This window comes from Lagopus muta, chromosome 3 (assembly GCF_023343835.1).
Source record: "Lagopus muta isolate bLagMut1 chromosome 3, bLagMut1 primary, whole genome shotgun sequence".
Classification (NCBI taxonomy): domain Eukaryota; kingdom Metazoa; phylum Chordata; class Aves; order Galliformes; family Phasianidae; genus Lagopus; species Lagopus muta.
In genome coordinates, this window is record NC_064435.1 from 22,075,977 (window position 1) to 22,095,024 (window position 19,048).

At 43.1% G+C, this 19,048-nt stretch overlaps 2 protein-coding genes and 1 non-coding gene across 11 annotated transcripts in view; 2 read left to right on the plus strand and 1 right to left on the minus strand.

Annotated features, from left to right (window-relative positions):
* The first annotated feature begins 7,133 nt into the window (after window positions 1–7,133).
* Window positions 7,134–10,628, plus strand: RPL30 (ribosomal protein L30). 2 transcript variants are annotated; one of them, XM_048940039.1, is made up of 5 exons: window positions 7,134–7,222; window positions 7,300–7,351; window positions 8,369–8,514; window positions 9,307–9,437; window positions 10,459–10,628. In XM_048940039.1, exons 2-5 carry the CDS (start codon window positions 7,331–7,333, stop codon window positions 10,506–10,508), a joined length of 348 nt encoding a protein of 115 aa, XP_048795996.1. In that variant the 5' UTR covers window positions 7,134–7,222; window positions 7,300–7,330; the 3' UTR covers window positions 10,509–10,628. The 2 variants fall into 2 exon arrangements, with proteins under 2 accessions (XP_048795996.1, XP_048795997.1); XM_048940040.1 differs by lacking the exon at window positions 7,134–7,222 and having other exon boundaries at window positions 7,229–7,351.
* Window positions 10,130–10,262, plus strand: LOC125691474 (small nucleolar RNA SNORA72). Its single transcript, XR_007376147.1, has one exon. It is a non-coding gene; the product is annotated as a small nucleolar RNA SNORA72 (small nucleolar RNA).
* Window positions 10,629–10,739: 111 nt separating the features above from the next.
* Window positions 10,740–19,048, minus strand: part of MATN2 (matrilin 2) — a 67,742-nt gene continuing 59,433 nt past the window's right edge. For 5 of the 8 annotated variants that reach the window (XM_048939986.1, XM_048939991.1, XM_048939990.1 and 2 more), the window contains 4 exons: window positions 15,065–15,136; window positions 14,387–14,497; window positions 14,071–14,160; window positions 10,740–12,480 (listed from right to left, as the gene is read on the minus strand). In XM_048939986.1, the coding sequence (XP_048795943.1) occupies window positions 12,428–12,480; window positions 14,071–14,160; window positions 14,387–14,497; window positions 15,065–15,136 (326 nt within the window). In that variant the 3' untranslated portion in view covers window positions 10,740–12,427. Of the gene's footprint in view, window positions 12,481–14,070; window positions 14,161–14,386; window positions 15,137–19,048 lie in introns of those variants that run through there. The other 3 variants (XM_048939989.1, XM_048939993.1, XM_048939988.1) reach the window with 3 other exon arrangements.

The window sequence follows — 19,048 nt, forward strand, 5'->3', positions numbered from 1 at the left end:
GCACTCAAGGTGCAGCCTCACCAGTGCCGAGGGACAATCACCTCCCTGCTCCTACTGGCTGCACTATTTCTGATTCATTGTCCTCACAGCAACCTGATCTAGCTGTAGGTGTCCCTGTTCACTGCAGAGGAGTTGCACTAGATGACCTTTAAAGGTTCCTTCCAACTCAAAGCAATTCTATGTTTCTATGATAAAAAATTCCTTTCGTAGTTACTGTTCACAAGAGCAGTTCAGCTCTGACTGCTGTCTGCACTTATGCTGTACACGGGCTCCAGTAGCAGTGCGTGGAGGTGCTGCTGAAGGCACAGATCTGCCTGTGTCCTCCATCTCCATGTGTCTGTGTGCACACATGGGGCAATGGCTCAGCCTGCCAACCCAAAGGCATTTTGTGGTGGCAGAGCCCTTTGGGGTCGGAAGCCACTTGTAACATCCTTGCCATCAGCCTTACGGGTAAAACAAAGCTAATAGGATTTTTATATTTGCATACAGGCAATTCAGCTGGAGTCCACAGGACTTAGTATTTTTGTAGAGAAAGGATGAAAAATGTCATATACTTGCTTGCATAAGCAAGTCCAGTGTAAAGCATCATTTCTTAGAGTAGGTGGCCAAGCCACCATAATAGACTCATTATGTATGGGCACTGAGAAAAAGAAAGATGGAAGTTACATTGTGCTCCTTTTCCTTCTTGAGAAGTTTTGTCCCTGCTTCTCTCCATTCCTCAACCAAAGGTAAGTGGTGTAGAACACACCTGCCATCCATCTTACTGAAACTGTGAAGAAATGAATTCCAGATTTACCTGGGCCAGAGAGAGAGGACACGTGTGGGTGTGCATCAGAGTGCTTGCTGAGAGGGACAGGGCTGCTTCCGCACTTTGTGTTCTCTGAACAGACCCTGGGTAGAGCACAGAAACAGTCCTGGGCTTAGGAATGGCTTGGACCACTTGGCAGCAGCTCCTGAAATCACTAAAGGACAAGCTGGTGCTCTTTCTCCCTTTGTCCCAAGTAACGGGAAAGTTCCACTTTTTCAGCAGGAAGATGGGATGTGAGGGCTGGGGGCGGAGGCAGGCAAGACAGGGTTGCAGCTCAGCATCTGGCTCCTCTGGGATGAGGCAAAAATGGTGAACCAGCTCTGGGATACATGGAGGCAGGAGCTCCAGTGACACAGCACTCGAGGGGATCTGTGCCACCGCCACTTACTGCCTCAGGCCTGGACAATATGTGCCCTCTGCAGATCAGCCAACATGAGCACATCTTGCTGCTCCATGCCATAGTTTGGCTGGATAAGACCCTGAGCAACCTGATCTAGCTGTGGAGGCCCCTGTTCTGTGCAGGGGAGTTGGAGCAGACGGCCTCCAGAAGTCCCTTCCAACTCCCAGGATTCCATGATTGTACGATGGCAGGTGTGCTGCTCATTTTTGACTGGCATTACTCAAGACATCACTGTGCAAACAAGAAGTGGTGCACACCCCCAAGCAAGTCCCACAGAGGCAAGACAGGGCTGGGGCTGGTGCCAGATAAGCTCAATCTTCTGATTTCTACTTTATATATGGCACACAGCTATATTAGCATGCTTATCTGTTGGTCTAAGTGGCAGGGATGCGTACCTGCTAGTGAAATTGAAAGGCGGAGAGCTTTGGAAGTAGGAGTCTCAGGAATAGAGAGACAGAAACATGGAACAGAAAAGAATACAAGGTACCTGGGTGTGGTGGGTGGTTGGAGAAGTTGAAGGCAGGAAGGGGAGATGGCATGGGAGCATGGGTTACTGCAGCAGCAGCAACAAGCTATGCTTGTACTTGTTCTGAGCCCCAAGTGACCCAGCAGCTGCAGCACTGTGCTGGCATATGGAAGTCCTTCACTACCTTCCCCCAGCCAGGGCAACTCCCCACAGCCTTCCTGCCACCTCCAACTCGAGCCGCCCTGCTTTGTCCCTAAATGAAGGCAGTACCCAAGTAGCTAAAAAAATAACCTTTGGCGATATGCAAACTAAACAATCACCTCGAATAACTTATTTTTACAAAGGAAAATAATGTGTTTTATTCAGAAATACATATCAGGGAATTAAAATAAAATGTAAGCCGTGAGTGTTCAGTGATAACTATAGCTCCAGAGGTAAAGCAACAAATACCTATATATTGTCTTACTCGAGTAGAAAGATGCTGCTAAAAGCAATCTTTGCAAAGATTGACAACAAGGTCCTGGCGATCTTTAACTTCTCCAGGCCAGTGCTTCATGATCAGACTTGTGTCACTCATTCTGGAGCTCACAGCTGTTCACAATTTTGAGTATTTTAGACAAGATTCCTACTGCAACTGTAAATCGATGTCTATCTGTTGATCCCTGAAACAACACAGACACATCCTGGGACTTAGTAAATTACTGTAGACTTTTCAAAACAATATATTAATAATGAGATTTCTTTTTTAAACTGACTCCTTTTCTCAACTCTTTGGCTATTCTTTCCCAGAAGAACAGTGCTGAGCAGGCAGTAAGATATTCTAGATAGTTACTGTGGCAGACAATTCAAGCCAGATTTTCCATGGCTAGAGATTTGTGTAGCTCCACTTGCATCTGCTCTGTGATGGTCACTTACACAGTGCAGAAAGCTGCCTCCTAAAACACAACTCTTTATTTTGCCTGGGAGGGCAATGGCTGAGAATCTAAAGATCTTCTTATCAGACTACTTTCTGTTTTTAGAAATCTGCATATTTGGATTTCTGCACAATTATGCCCTTAGAAATGTAAATACTTTGTTTTAGTGGCACCCTTTTTAAGATTGCTATATGCTTATCTATTTATGTATGCATGTGTTTATATATGTCTGCATATATACACTTATGCATACACTCCTTAGCATCCTTTCACAGACCAAAAGCATAACCAAGGTGTATAGCTATCCAGAAGTTCACGATAGTATTTAACCTCAAGATTTTCCCTGTAGTCTAATAGGTAACCTTTCATTGCTCAGCCCATTTTCCTCTACAGCTCCTTTCCTTCCTCCCGTCCATTCTCACAGTGAAGTCATTGGAAGGATGTCTGAGCAGAGATTTGAATACTGACTCCACAGACCTCTACATTACTTGGATTCCAAATTCCCAGCGGTCCGAAATGAAGATCTGTACGTATTTGGCTGACAATGAAGGGGATAGTTCAAGTGCATGACCCTGTGAAAATTGGATGAACATGTTTGAATTTGCTATAATATGTGATTATGATCAGACAACATAGTCTGTCACTTTTAATAGCCCTGACGAGTGTAAAAGAATGCAGGTGTTCACACAAAGTTGTTGTATAATTGTGCAGAGATTTTGATAGGGCTAAAAATGTAGGAGAGAACAGAACTATATTTCCAGACTATACCTTTGCATATTTTGCATTATTATTCAGTTGATGACACACTGCCTACAAGAGCATACAGAATTACTGCTCTGACCTTCACTTTACTGTCATAGGATTATATGTAACGTTCAGAAAAGCAGGGCAACTACTCGACTAGAAAGTTGATGGTATGATTATCACTGCACTGGAGGAGGCAGCGTCTCATGTTCTACAATATGGGGAACAAGTTGCTTTGGGATCTCTGTGCACAAACACATGTGCCTGTGCTGCACAGACAGGTCTGCCTCCGCACAGTGTATCCACTACTTACTGACTGCAGCTCAGCTGTCGCAAGAGACCTCATCCATGACCTCAGGCAGCTCCATCTGTGAAGGAAAACTTGTTAATTTGCCTGTTTCCTCAAGGATTTGTACACTTTGCTACCATTGCTTGCACTGCAGTGTTGTGATATGCCAGTGTCAGGGGCATACAACCTCAGTAGGTCCCTGCCTCACTCTTTTGCCTCCCTCCCCCCTGGTGCTCCTCCCACCCACAGCAGGGCATCCCATCACTGGTGTCAACACCATTGTGCGACAGCATTATGAAATGATTACTGGTTTCAGCCAACAACAACTCTGAGAAAAAGAAAGGAAGTTCAGGGTGGGACCTCCTTTTGCTGCCATCTCTACTGAAATTGATGCATCATGAAGTTATGACTCCAGGTAAAATACAGCAATGACTCACGACAGTAATTTGTGATCACAAGTCCAGAATCAAAGAAAATGACAGGTTGCCCAAGGAGGCTGTGGATGCCCCATCTCTGGAGGCATTCAAGGCCAGGCTGGATGTGGCTCTGGGCAGCCTGGTCTGGTGGTTGGTGACCCTGCCTGTGGCAGAGGGTTTGAAACCGGATGATCTTTGAGGTCCTTTTCAACTCAGGCTATTCTATGATTCTATGAAAATGAGGTTTTGTTATGATCATGCATAGTTTTCTTCTTTTAGATTACTCAGAATTGCATTTGTTGCATTTTCCTCCAGGAAATGATAAAGGCACTCTCCAGTTTTTTAGATAGGTCAATGTGACTGTCCTCCATCTTCCACACTGCTCATTTATGTCTCCAAATACCTTCACCTGGTGTATTCTTACACAGTCCCACTATATGTGAAGATGAAGTTGGTGAGACACCTTGAGGACCATTGCCATCAGAGTACTGTAAATGCCCATCTGCTCAAGCTGCTGACATTTAGTGAAAGAGTGAGCGTATAATAAAGAACTTTCAAGATGCCAAAGCCTTTCCTTACTTTTCATGTTGCCTTCACCTGACTTGAAACAGCCCTGTGGATTTATAAAGGACATTCTATGGACCACAGACTCTCAGGAGGTGCCTTTGCAACTACACAAGGGAGATTTGGGGTGTGAGGCACAATTGGAAGCACCTGTTTCTGCTCGTGTTTCCCCACACATACAGTTTTCTTCAAAGTCCCTTCCAACCTAAGCCGTTCTATGATTCTACATTTAAGGCCACAATTTGGGTCCCAATGACTGAAGTCTCTGACGGAAGGTTATTCCAGAAAGGCATTTTTTTGTTTGTTCACTTGCTTTCTTTCAAAATGTGACACAGTTTTACAAGTTCTTAAGTATTACATTTTCTCCTAATTTGATCTCAGGTTGCAAAGGGCACATTTGCAGACAGCTCCCTCTCCAGGAGATGGAGGGCTTCCACATTTAGATAACATAACAAGGGTGACAGCAAGATAACATAAGCCATGGGTGTCCGACCTTTTGGCTTGCCCAAGCAAGTCATTAATTTTCTATTTGCTAACCCTTTTACAACTGTAAAGGCAGGTTTAGATGAGAACATTTTGAAATTATTTCTGAGTATGAAATATACACATGTTTCAGATTGTATCCTAACACACTCAACTTATTATTTTCACATGAAAAGAAAACGCGGCAGCTAAATACACGATTCAGTGACTTTACAAATTCTGAAACAAAGTAAATGTAGGTTGTAGTGCGAGTCCTCTGGAAACCTGCCTTGAGCACGGTTGGATTAGCGCACTGATACGCGTTTGTTTGGGTGATTATTACTTGCATATCGCCCCCACGTGGTTCAGCTGGGCAGTGTGCCACTGAGAAGGCGGTTCTTGCAGAAATACTTGGTGAGATGTGTAGGCTTACACCAGAAAAAAATCAGTGCCGAGGTAGCTATGCCATTAGAAAGGTGCATCAACGTATTACTACAAATGATTTCAATTTGTTAATTAAGATAAGCTACATTAACAGTAACTCAATGCAGCATGTTTTCCCTTTGCTTTTTAGTTAGTTATTACATAATGCATGTTGGCAAAAGCATCAAACTTCTTGAACTCAACAAATACAATGCTCTCCCATGCTTATGCAAACTTAGGCAAACATAGAAAAGACTTCATGCTAGTTTTGTCATTTCATCCATCATAAAGTGTATATGTTGGGGTTCATATAATAGAATCATAGAATGGCTTGGGTTAGAAGGGACCTCAGAGATTATCTAGTTCCAACCCACTGGCAGGGCTGCCCCCCACAGCTCAGGCTGCCCAGGGCCCCATCCAGCCTGGCCTTGAGTGTCCCCAGGGATGGGACACCCACAACTCTCTGGGCTGCCTGTGTGAGGGCCTCACCACAGTGTTGCACACGTTCCAGTACATCTTATGAGTGTGAAGTTTCAACAGCAGAATCATAGAATGATAGAATTATTGGAGTTGGAAGGGACCTCTGAAGGCTGTCTAGTCCAACTCCCCTGCAATGAATGGGGATGCACACAATTAGATCAGGTTGCACAGGGCTTTATTCAACCTCACCTTGAAAGTCCCCAAGGACGGGGCATCAACATCTCTGGGCAACCTGTTTCAGTGCCTCACCACCCTCACTGTGAAATATCTTTTCCTTATATCTAACCTAAATCTACCTTCTTTGAGTTTGAAGCCATTTCCCCTCGTTCTATCACCACAGAACCTGGTAAAGAGTCTTTCCCCTTCTTCCCTTTAGATATTGGAAGGTCTCTATCAGGTCACTTTGCAGCCTTCCCCAGGCTGAACAGCCCCAGCTCTCTCAGTCTGTCCCCATAAGAGAGGTGTTCCACTTCCTGGATCATTTTTGTGGCCCTCCTCTAGACACACTCCAACAGGCCTCTCTCTCTCCTGTACTGAGGACTCCCCATCTGAACACAGTACTCCAGGTGAGCCCTCACCGGAGCAGAGGGGCAGGATCACTTCTTTTGTCCTGCTGGCCACGCGCCTTTGGATGCAGCCCAGGATATGGTTGGCTTTCTGGACTGTGTGGGCATATTGCCGCCTCATGTCCAGCTTGCAGGGACAGAGACAGCACTGTGCCCATCCAAGCAGCCCCATGGAGAAAGGAGGACTGGAGGAACCTTTGCCTCGAACAAGAAGCCAGCTTTACGAGACGTGCCCAAATCCAAACCCGCCCACACGAGCAGTCTCTGTCCCAGAGCTGCCCGCACGCAGTAGCACACGGCCAGGGGCTGCATTTCACCAGCCCCAACCTCACAAGGAAGGGAGGCACCTGGGGCTCGGCTCCGCAAGGGGCTTCCTGGATTGGTGCTTAAAAGTCTCCCGTCGGGCTACGAAGAGGCAAAATCGCCCTGTGAAACGCAGCGCACTGCAGGCAGGGGAGACAGGCACAGGCAGCGCCCAGCCTTCTGAGCCGCCTCGGCCACAACAGACAGCCGCACTCCCACAACCCCACCCTACTAACGGCGGCCGTGCGCAGCAGCAGGAAGGTGCGGGGAAGCTCTCGCGAGAGGCGGCGCGGAGACGTTCTCGCGAGAGGTGCAGCGGGGATAGGCGGCGCCCGCCGGGCGCTCGCTCCTTTCTGGCGGCCCGGCCATATTGGTGGCGCGTGTCCGGTGAGTGGGGCTCGGCCGGGCGGCCCTAGGAGCCGCTGTTGGGCGCTAACCCGACCCCTGCTGCTCCTGTCTTCCAGGTACCGCCCGACTTAACTGCAGGCAGCGACGATGGTGGCCGCAAAGAAGACGGTGAGTGGGAGCGGGCCGCGTGTGGCCTCACGTGGCGGCGGCACGGCCTCCGCCGACGGCGGGCGCTGCGCGCTGCGGTGCGGCCGTGGTGCCGGGGCGCTCCGCCGGGCCTGAGGTAGGGAGGAGCGGCCCCGCGCGCGGTCTGAGGCGGGGTGGCGGGGGGAGCTGCCGCAGCTTGAGGCGCCCGAAGTGGCCCTTGGGCCCGTAGCTCTGAGCGCAGCACCGCGGCTCCTCGTTGCCGGCTTCTCTATACTCGGTTCTTTCCTGTGCAGCATCCTGGTTGCTCCTGGGTTCCCTGCCCCAGCCGGAGGCAAGGGAGGCTGCAGCTGTGTTCATAGCGTGGTTAAAGGGCCGCAGCGTTCAGGTTTTGTGTTTCTTGATAACTTCTAGTTTTCAGTCTTAAAGCTGCTGCAGAAAGTGTGAGTTTCGCTTGAGATGGCGGTGTTCGTTATTCCTTATTGGCTGTCACGCACCTATTGGAGGGGCTGCACCCACTGCGTGTGGTTATTTGTTTCTGCCAACCAGAGGAACACCTATCAGTGCATGCCCTGCAAAGTGCCAAACTAGGAATGCGGTCAGGTTTGCGGGGTAGAGGTAGTTTATATTTGAACATGACTGGCTGAGTTTTGTAAAGGCAAAACAAGAACTCCATGATGTGACTGGGTAACATAGTTGGCAGTGGCAATGCTTTTAATTACAAAGTAGAATCATAGAATCGCAAGGTTGGAAAGGACCTACAAGACCATCTAGTGCAACCATCCACCCGCTACCAGGTGTAATGTAGTAATTACTACATTACCAAAGTAATGGATAAAAGGTATTTTGTAAAGTTGGCAAACAGTACCAGCATCTTGCTTACCTACAAGCTTTCGTATAACCATATGGCGTGCTGGCTTTTTTATTCTGCCTTGCAAATAACTGGGACAAGATTGTGTGTGATTGGAGTTTCTTCACCTTACATTCTCTGCCACTTTGTGAAAGGTAAAATAACATGTAATGAAACTCTTATTTTTGCAGAAAAAGTCCCTGGAGTCCATAAACTCCAGGCTTCAGCTGGTGATGAAAAGTGGTAAATATGTGCTAGGATACAAACAGACTCTGAAGATGATTCGTCAAGGCAAAGCCAAGTTGGTCATCCTAGCCAACAACTGTCCTGCTTTGAGGTAAGCAGGTGTACGAAAAAAAATTGTTAAAAACTAAGGCAGGTGCTTCGTAGAACTGCAGATGTGATTCATGCAAGCTGGTAATGCAGAGTAGTTTGTACACATACTCCATAGTGCTGTGAAATAAACATGATGAGTTGTTTGGTGTATACAGACTGTAGGTCTGGATGTGTTACAGTGCTTTCCAGCTGTTTTATAGCTTTCTCATACAAGAAGTTTGCCTTGCAGAAGATTCTGTAAGCTTTTTCACACTGTGAAATCAGCATTTCATACCTGGTCTGGTGGGAACTGTCCCTGCACACGGTGGGGTTGGAGCTAAATGATCTTCATGGTCCCTTCCAACCTAAACCATTGTGTGAAAGTGTAGTGAGACTCAATTCCTGATTTATCAAAGTTGGTACTGGAAAATAATTTTACAAGTAGGAAAAACTAGTAATTGATAGCAATTTAAAATGCTTGAAGCATAGAACTGCTTGTAGAAATGTTTGAAGCTGTTCTAGGAGAATGAAGTCTTCAGTAATCTTCATCTCCTGACACGGTCCTTACTGAACTTCTGGTCCCCTTCTGTCAGCAGTGAGTATCAACAGATTAAAGGAACTGCAGATACAGGAAAAAGAACTAACATAGATACTTGAGAAATGGGGAGATTGTTTTATTCTTGGCAGGAAATAAATGTGTTTTTCTAGGCAGAAAGATTCTGAATTGAAGTACAATTGGGAATTTAAGCTGCTTTTGTTGTACAGTCAATCAAATTGTTTGTCAGTACTTTAATACCCAGTTTTTGAATCTTAGAAAATCGGAGATTGAATACTACGCCATGCTTGCAAAGACTGGTGTCCATCATTACAGTGGCAACAACATTGAATTGGGCACAGCATGTGGAAAATACTACAGAGTGTGCACGCTGGCTATTATTGACCCAGGTACGTGTCTCCTGCCATGTAATGAACAAATTGGGTATGTAGCAGTGGTTCTTGCATTCACCTGTGAGTAGCAGTGCTTAGCAACTAAGGTGCAGATGTACGGTCATATTTTGTTGGTCTCCTTTGGCTTAAAGTAGTCCCAAGATCTGTTCTTACTTTGTTAGTCCAAGAATCGGTTTCTTACATTTGCATACAGCTCCTTTTCCTGTTCAGCTTTGTTAATGTAGGATCTTGGTAAAACAAACGGCTGGATTGTGAGCTGTCTTATATCTACAGAAGGAATAAGCTATATGCAGATGGATACTAATCCAGTGCCAGAGTTGAAAATCATATTAAATGTTAACATTTTAAATGTGTGCATAATTACTGTTGCTTGGTAGCACTCTTTGTTCCAGAGAATTGTTCAAGCTCATTCTGGAGAACTACTGAGTATGTGATTTCTTACCTTTCTTCCAATATTTTATGATGAGAATCAGATTTATCTTATGTTGTTCAATTTGACCAAAAGCATTCTAATTAAATGCATACGTGGATTTCTGTTTTAGCTACTCCCAGATGTTGTCCAAGTAACATCAGTTTAAATTCCCTGTTTCTTTAGAAACCTTTATTTAGCTTGTTGGTGTTCTGATAGTAGCTGTAAGCTTATGTGTAAGCTAAAGAAGTGGAGCTTAGGCTTCCTGCTGTGCAGTACCATGCGAATATTCTCGCTGTCCTGATGCTGTGGTGATCAGGGGAGGCTAGACATTCGCTATATTAAAACTGCATTGTGTCCTCCAGGACTGGACTGCTGCTCTAGTACTGGCTTTGGAAATGCTAGTGACATAATTATCATATTTTAGCATATTGTGCATGGATTAGCAAAAATGCAGTTACGATATTTTTTAAGTCATCAAAATTACTGTTTTTTTCCTAATTAACTATCTTTGCATTGCTTGAGTGCTTTGACTATAGAGTCACTTGAATTTATTTTGCCTATTTCTGGGAATGGATCTTCTTGCAATAATGTATTTTTGTTTTACAGGTGACTCTGACATCATTAGAAGCATGCCAGAACAAACCAGTGAGAAGTAAATGCTGTAAAGGTGGTCTTTCTACAATAAACTGGTTTCAGATCTGTTTTAAGAGAAATTTGTATTGTATTATACTTCTGCTGGTTTTAGAAAACAAACTATAAATGAAGATTCGTTATCACTGCTGTCTGTCTTGTTCTGTTAGAAGTAACCTTCACAGGACAAAACTTGCTTGTTGCCTCCTGTAGAAGTTGAGCTTCAGTAGTAAGACCTGATTGTGGTAAGTATCAAATCCCAACAGGCTGTGGCTTTCTTAAGTGTTTTGGTTTTTCTTTTGAGTGGAGTTTTCATAGGAAAACAAGTTGTAATGAGGCAGTGGCAAATTTGGAATGTTGGTGGGAGACTCCACAGGATTTACTTACACTTAATTTTTTAACACTTTTTTTTAAACTTAGTCACAAGCTCTTAATGCAAATTACTCTTCTTGTCTCTTCTTTCCAAGAGAATATGTATGTCAGGTGCAAACCAGCTAACTGCTAGACGTGATGTATGACATTACACTTTCAGTAAGATACCAAATTGAACATCTCCAAACTGGTCTGAAGTCAGTACCCTTTTTTTAAGAAAGCTTTCTGAATGCGCTGTGGTAGAGTGTGATTGAGGTGATGTTCTCAAGTCACTGTTGAGGAGGATGGTGCTATCTGCTGGATTTCTGCCTTTTTTTTTTTTTTTTTTTAACCACAATTTGAGGATATTTGTTAGTGCACACTACATGGCATATTGCATTTTGCTGACATGTGGTTAAAGGGATGCTTAATGACAATCATTTGAACCAGCAGCCCTGAAGAACTTGCATTCTGCTTTCTGAAGTGAATTAAAATACAAGGTGCTTCTTTGTACACATGCATGATCATCAGATCCATATTCACTTAAATCTAATTTTGCTGCAACTATGTTTCTGATATGGAATGGATGTGGTTGTACATTTCAAGTTGGAGACAGTAAAGAGGCAAACACACATGAAGCAAAGAGGGAATAGCTGGAGTATGCATCTACTGAGGTCTGAATTTGGATTAGTTCAGTACAGTTCAGGTACTGTTGTGGGCATGAAAAATAAAGCTATAAGAAGAGGGCTTTTGCTGTTACGAGGGCAGAAGTAAAACTTCAGTTGGCCTTAAGGCACTTCAGAATGGCTGGAAGCAATTTGCCGTTTCATTTTCATATTAGCATTTGATGAATAAATGTGCAGCTGGTTTTATTGCCCAAAGAATGTCTTCATATTAAAATGCCAGTTGTATTCTGGGGAGTTCAAGAATTGCTGAATGCTCACCAAGACCAAAGAGGGAAACATCATCGTGTCTGAATCTGGCAAGAGAAACAGTACTTGGAATTTCCAACTGTGATGCTCTGGTAACTCAACAGATTTCCCACTTCATTTACATTCATCACCATTCAACAAAGGTGTATAAATGTGTATTTCTACTTCCAACTGATTTCTGCAGTCTGCACGTGTTGAAAAGATTGTATGGAACCTAACTGCTGTGAATGCAGTTCTGTTTTAACATATATGTGTGTGTATACATACACACAGTCACACAGATAGAATGCTTGAAATAGCAACAGAGTGAGTGGAGGAGGAAAGTACAGAAAAGCAAGCCAAATAAATTCACAGCTTAAAAATACTTCAAAACGTGGAGTTTTCACATGAAAAAATAACAGCATTTTAATGTTTTGCATAGCTTCTTTTGGTTAAGTTCTACTTAATGAGGATTTCTGCTAGTTGCTAAATTGTTTTTATATATAAACTTTCAAAACTTATCTGCAGTCAATGCAAGACAGAACATGTATAGATATAGGGCTCCAAAATACTTTTTAACTTTAGACAAGGATTTGTTATTTTACTTTGAACTGGTGTAACAAAATAGCTCTCACAACATTGTATGTATAAATACACAGTGTAGTATAACCTTTACATTTTGATCAGTATTTTAGTCTGTTTTCCAAGTCTTCCATCCTCTTTGTCATTTCTTCCAGTATATAGAAGTTAAGGAAAGAGCTGATGATGGTGTGCAGTAATATTAAAAAATGCCAGGTGTCTGAGTCAGATATTGCTGAGCATGACATTTCTGCTAGGGCCCGGACATGTGCACTGACCTGAGATGTTAACTGTTACACTCAGCTTTACTATCAGTGTATATCAGCATATTCCCAGTCTGTGAACAGGTGAACAAACACTTGGACAATGTTGGGTATGGAGCACAAATCTTATGGGAGCTGCTGAGGAAACCTGCTGAGAAACTGTTCTGGAATCTAAGGGGAGATCTTACTCTCTCTACAACTGCCTGAAGGGAGGTTGTGGCAAGGTGGTGGTCGACTTCTTCTCCCATGTAACTAGCAGTATGAATAAAGAATGGACTCAAATTGCACTGAGGAGCTTCAGGTTGGACAGCAGGAAAAAGTACTCTAAAAGAGTGGTCAAGTGCTAGAGTGGGCTGCCCAGGAAGGTGTGGAGTCACCATCCCTGGAGGTGAAGAGCTATGCAGATGTACAGAGGGATGTGGTTTAGTGGGAAATACTGGTGATAGGAGGATGGTTAGACTTGAATTATCTTGGAGGTCTTTTCCAACCTTGGTAATTCTGTGTGTGATTCTAGTGCTTATGGCATCATTCTTAGACGTCTCCAAGATGAGCCATCTACGTGGAGGCCTTAAGGTACTAGTACTGCCAGCAAGACCCTGGAGGGCTCTGTTAGCCTGACTCTGGACAGACATGTTTAACTCCACAGTATTTCAGTCCAAAGCTGTTCTTGTCTAGGAAGCACACAAATAGCTGCTTATATATCACTGCACTTCTTGCAGAAAATAAGTGCTTACTGGTCATCTATACGACTCTTAGAAGACTTAAACAGAAGGTGTGATGCCTTCTTACTACTTAATTTGATTATGTAGAAGCAGGTTTTATGAAGAAAATCCAGGAGTTTGCTGTGTATGTAATGTTTGGTGCAGAATACAGGAGAAACTCACTGCCAGTTTTCTGCTATTTTCCAGTTTTCTGCTATTTTCCTGAGACCTGATGGATGTTTAAGATATCATAAAGGCTACTCTACTAACAGCTCCCTTGAAAAGAGAGCCTAGCTTGTGGAAGGAGGGCACTTAAGTCCTTTTTCTGTGTGTATTCTTACAAAATTAATCAGACTGCATGTCCTTTGATTCCTCTACATTGGGAATCTTATTTAAAATGCCTTAAAGTGCTTCACCTAGCAGTCAAGAAGGGAAATACCTCCTGATCCCTGTAGCTACTAAATGATCTTTTGTTATTATCTGAAGTAAACAAAGCAAAGAGTGTTAGGCTTGGTTTTTGACTAGTCCTTCCTTTGCTGATCCTGAAGATGCTTACTGTTAGAAATTATTAGAAGTTACGATCCTTATTAATATGTTTGGTCCCTTCTGTGAAGGAGACCTCAAGCCTGAAGAGCCCTGCTTCCTGGAGATTGACAATCTCTAAGTAGTTCAGCTTTTCATTACAGTAGATTGATTTGAGCCATGGAGGCAGCTTAGACTTGATGGCTATAATTTCTTTTAACTGCTCTTGATCTGTGCATAAGAAACATTCTGAAAGGATATATCGCTGCGTGAGTCGTCTTACTTCGTTGGTTGCGTAGTTCTGGAACGTCACAAGGTTTTCACATTTGCATTGGTCTTTTGAAGTTTTTGCTGGAAAACAGTCAAGCATAGACAAAATGCTGAATAAATCCAGAGGGCTGAGAGGGGGAAAGACAAAGACTTCTGAAAGCAGAGCAAGTTTAGTACAGCTTCCTGTTCTCAAAACAAGTCAACATCCACAGGAATGCCATGGGGCAGATTTTGTAAATACTGGAAAATATTACACAGCACTCCTTAAAAGATCAGGCAGAATTACCTAAGCAAAGAACCTAATTACCTGTTGTTCTTGTTGAGTGAGTGTGACTGTCTTCAAAAAGATACTTATGCTGTATTGCAAGACTGGGACAGGCAAGGACATCTGTGATTTCTACTGTGGTTGATTCAGGTCCTGCAGGAAACCCCCCAAAAGTCTAAAAATCATACCCACTTAATGGTACAGTATTTTTGCTACTCACATGCACAGAGTTTTCCCTTATCAGTGAGTAATCTCACTAATTGTAGTGAGAGGATCATTCATGGAGAGGACTAGCAATACAAAGATGTGAAGGAACCAAGCTGTTAGGCTGTATTTACTGTGTATGTGATTTAAGCTGCGGGTTGCAGAACTGAAAGGGAGTTGTGAAGGTTCCTGTGAGAAACAAGTGATTGAAAGCTGAACATGCTTCACAGAAATCGAGCACAGTATTGAAATACAAGCTTTCCCTTGAAGTAATTTATTTGGATGGTGTAAAAAGGGAGCATGCATCCGTGCATTTGTTACAGTGGATCTCAAATTTTCTGTACTAGGAGCAGATCTGAATTGCAGAAAAGAAAATTGCAGAAAAGAAGACTCCAGGGGAGATGGGTGGGGAAAGCAGTTCTCCTCTGAGTGAATTGTTAGGGCTCTGCAGAAGAAGCCATGCTGAGGCAGCTTCGCAATGGGGACACAGCGGGACACTGCGTTCAAACAGCCAACCTGATGACTGTGGATTAGTCCTATGGAGCCTTCCAGATGACAGATCTTGACGGTGACCTGAATTTCTCAAGGCTGGTAGAAAGAAATGGTTATTTAATTAAATGAGATCACAGAAAGGACAATAAAGATGTAATTCCCTAGAAAATCAAATCTTACTTGTCTTTCACCATACATGGAGATGGCCTCATACCTGGCTTCAAGAGGTCCAGTGTTGATGGACAACCCACGACTCACCTTTCAACTCACGTACTGGAGCTCTCCCAGAACTGAAAGTACTTCACAAGTAGATTAACAGTGCTGAAACAGTGTGAAATCACAGCAGCCTATGCTGTGTCCTTCTGGTGAAAATTCTTGCATGTTGCACTGTTACCCGTGAGTTTTTTGAGGGTGAACTGAATAAGAATAAAAACTGCTTACAGAAAGATGAAATATTATTTTCCCCATTGAAAGGAATTTGGAAGTGCTTGGTGAGAAGGGTGTGGTAGTTTCTTTGATGCACTATAATTACTAGAAAAAGTACAGGTTTCTAGCTCAAGGAAGCATAGACTGAAGTCTAATTTATTTATTAGTGTCTTGACAGAAATGGAAATGTCTTTGTCAAGGATCATTCTGTACACTGCCTGTTTCCTGCCACAAGAGGGTAATGTAGAGGCAGCTTTTGTTTCTTAGGAGTTCTTTTCCAGAAAACGAAACCCTAGAGCCCTTGGGTGCACAGATGAATTGGAAAGTGCACACTGAACCACTGCACACCTTCATCTACTGTGCCAGGGGAGTGCATGTGAATGTCTGGAACTCCCTTCCTCCTGATTCTGCAATATGTACCCAAATTTCCTTCCATCCTGAAAGTGGTTACATGAGGAGAAATAGTAGGAGTACAAATGCTGGTGTGCCATCAAGATGCAGCAGGCAGATGGAAGATTCTTCTGGACCTGACCTGTTTGTCACAGCTATTGGGAGCTCTATTTCTATCAGTCCCGTGAGTTTTGATGAATACATGATAATGCACAGATTTATTAAGTTGCACTGGGAAGCAGATGATGCATTTAGGGTGGAAGCTGGAATGGCTGAACACAAGGAACAGGGAATGAATGGAGATGGGGCGATGGAAAAGAGGTGAGTAACTGAATAAGACCAGCGTTTATTGGACAGAACTAGAGCATTTATATACATTTAAAAAGCAGGACTGGGACCTTGCTTGATGGAACAGTGAGATCTCAGAGAAAACAGTCCAGGATAGAAACATGTGGGATGAGATCATGAAGCAAGGAAGAACCAAACCAGGTGATGAGTTCAGTATAAGGATGAGCAACTAGGAATGAGAATGGTGAAATTCTACATGTAGGAGGGACAAAACAGGTAAGGTGAACCTTGAGTATTTGACACCAGGTAATGGATGGGCCTAGAAGCTGCTTAAGGGCAGTAGGCTAATAAGACTGTCTAAAGCAGAGGGACTGACATGGAAAGTCTGAGCTTTGGACGCTGAGGATTCGGATGTAAGATGGGGAAAAAACAAGACTGAGATACATTAGCAGAGGTGGGGCAGAATGTTTCTAGTCTGAGATCAGGCTTTTCAGAAACTCCTTTTCAGGTTTCAGAAAATACTTTGGACCCGAAGGATTCTGTTCTCATGCTTCTGGCAAAGCTGTAAACAATCAGACAAGTAGACAGGTTGCTAGCAGTAATGATGAAGTCAGTGCAGTGAACATACATACTCAGTTTTTTTGGGGGGCAGAACTCATGCTAAACTGAGGTGCTTGTTTCTAGTATTCTCTTTTGGAACGAAACTTAAGCCCATGAGAAAGTGTTTTCCAAAGCAGTGGCTGACTATTTGCAGCAGTTATAATGGTCTGCAATTTGAAAGAACAAAATGTTTAGCAGCAGGCTGCTGAATGCTGTCATCTGATCAGGGCTGGAGTCTTGTGATGAACATAAATCTAACCATGTAATTAAAGGCTCCCATAACACACGTGCTCTGAACAGGCGTCAAAAGGCAACCATGATGAGTGCCTATTGTATGTGACACTGCTGTAGCTTCGTCAGTGCTTCCAATCATATGAGTATTGAATGTTAAATGAGGCAATGAATAGGAATCTTCCAACTGAACTATCCTTATTAATAATTCCTCTTTGTAATAGAAGAGAAAAACACATTTTCATGACTAGTCATCAAGAATAATAGTAATCAGCAGCTATTCTACAGAGCTGATGTTTTCTTGCAGAGTAAAAGGAGAAAGCCTTACCCCAAAACAGATTTGGAGGGTTTCTGCTTTGCTTAGAAAAAGGCAGGGACTGGGGATGAGAGGATTTGTCAGTGGAGTCCATGTCTGGGCTGCAGACAAGTTCAGAGGGCCCTCAAAAGTTCACTGCCCTCATAAGCCTTAGATTAGTTCTTGCAAAGGAGGGAAAAAAATTAGGCCCAGAGGAAAAACTGAAAGGAAAAAATGAACTTCCAGCTTGTGGAACAGGTTTGGAGGCAGAATTTCTGGTGGAGTGAGTAGATGAGCAATATGTAGTTCTAGAGTGTCCAGGAAAATAACCAGCTGGGTAAGTCCAGAGTTATCCACTGGTGTGAGGCATTGCCTAGAGGTGAGCCAGGAGGAGGCAGGCAGAAGCTCTGAGGCAGCAGCTCTGCCCTGCTACTACAGGTGCAGTTTAAAAACTGCCACAAAGGGGCAGGATTTACTTATTTTTCATGTTGCAGGTACTGTATTAAAAAAAATCTAAAAATTACAGCTGCTGAATACTGTTGTGGGTACCTGAAGGATGCATTTCCATCACTGAGCTCTGGGTTTGCTAATGAGTGAGAATTATTTCACCAGTTGCCAGATAATTTTGTCTTTGGCGTCTCCCCAGGCTTTTAAGATGACTTGCTGTCATCAGTAGATTATCTGCCTAGTAAGAAAGTTAATAAACAGACTCGGTTTCATGTTATCATAGTACTTTGAATTTCAGAAAGACTGAGCTAGAAGATTCTTATTATTAAGAGAAGCCCAAAGAATATGCAAACTAGGAAATATTCTCACATTCTTTTTTTTTTTTCTTTTTTTTCAGATTCTTGGTGTCTGAATGAGGAAGAAATGTGTGCTGCTCCTTGCCAGCCAATTGTACACAGTAACACTAAGGAGTAAAGTAAAACATCTTTGCATTAAATTTCAAGAAAAAACAACCAAATAAAAGTAGTGAAAATTAAACCATCCTGTAGTAGTAGTGCTGCTCTCAATATTATTCACTGTGAAGTTACTGTGTTTTGTTTTGAGTACAAATTTGAATGTTCTAATAATATCCAGTGCTGGGAGCATGTGAGTAGAAGAGACACACAGTCCTCTCTGGCTGTACAGATTTAATCCCAGCTCACATTCCCTCTTTCCTTTGCAAAACATCAGGTGGGAATGTTTAGAGAGAGGCTGGTTGTGTGAGGAAGGGTACTTTCTGTAACAAACCTGTATTTGTGGAGCAAAACTTGGAGCTTATGTACAACTGCAATCCATTCTCTGTAGCTGAATATGTATATTCAGTGAACTATTTTAAATGTTTTATAAATATATACTACATAGCTTGATAATTCGTTCCATGTTTTTGGGTAGTTTTTTTTGTTTGTTTGTTTTGTTTTGCTTTTTGCTATTGAACTTAAGAGCAATTTTTTACTCTCATTAAAACTTTATGAACCCATTATTATTTTCCCACATTCCTAATGAAGTAGATCACACTGCTTTGGCAGGGTGGGGTTCAGTGCTCTGCTGACTTGAGCGTAGCAGAAAGAAAGGGGAGGAAGCAATTAATTCTTCTGAGCACAGGAGTGTACATTTTATACAAGTGTTAAGAAAACAAAGGAAAAGAAATCCTGCACCTTTACCTAGTGATAGATGGTGTGTATATATTCCTTACATATTAAAAGGCAGAAAAATCACCATGAGTGACTGGCACCTTGTAATGTGTCGTAGCAATGATCTCTGCTATGACAGAGGCCACTGTGAATAAAAGTACC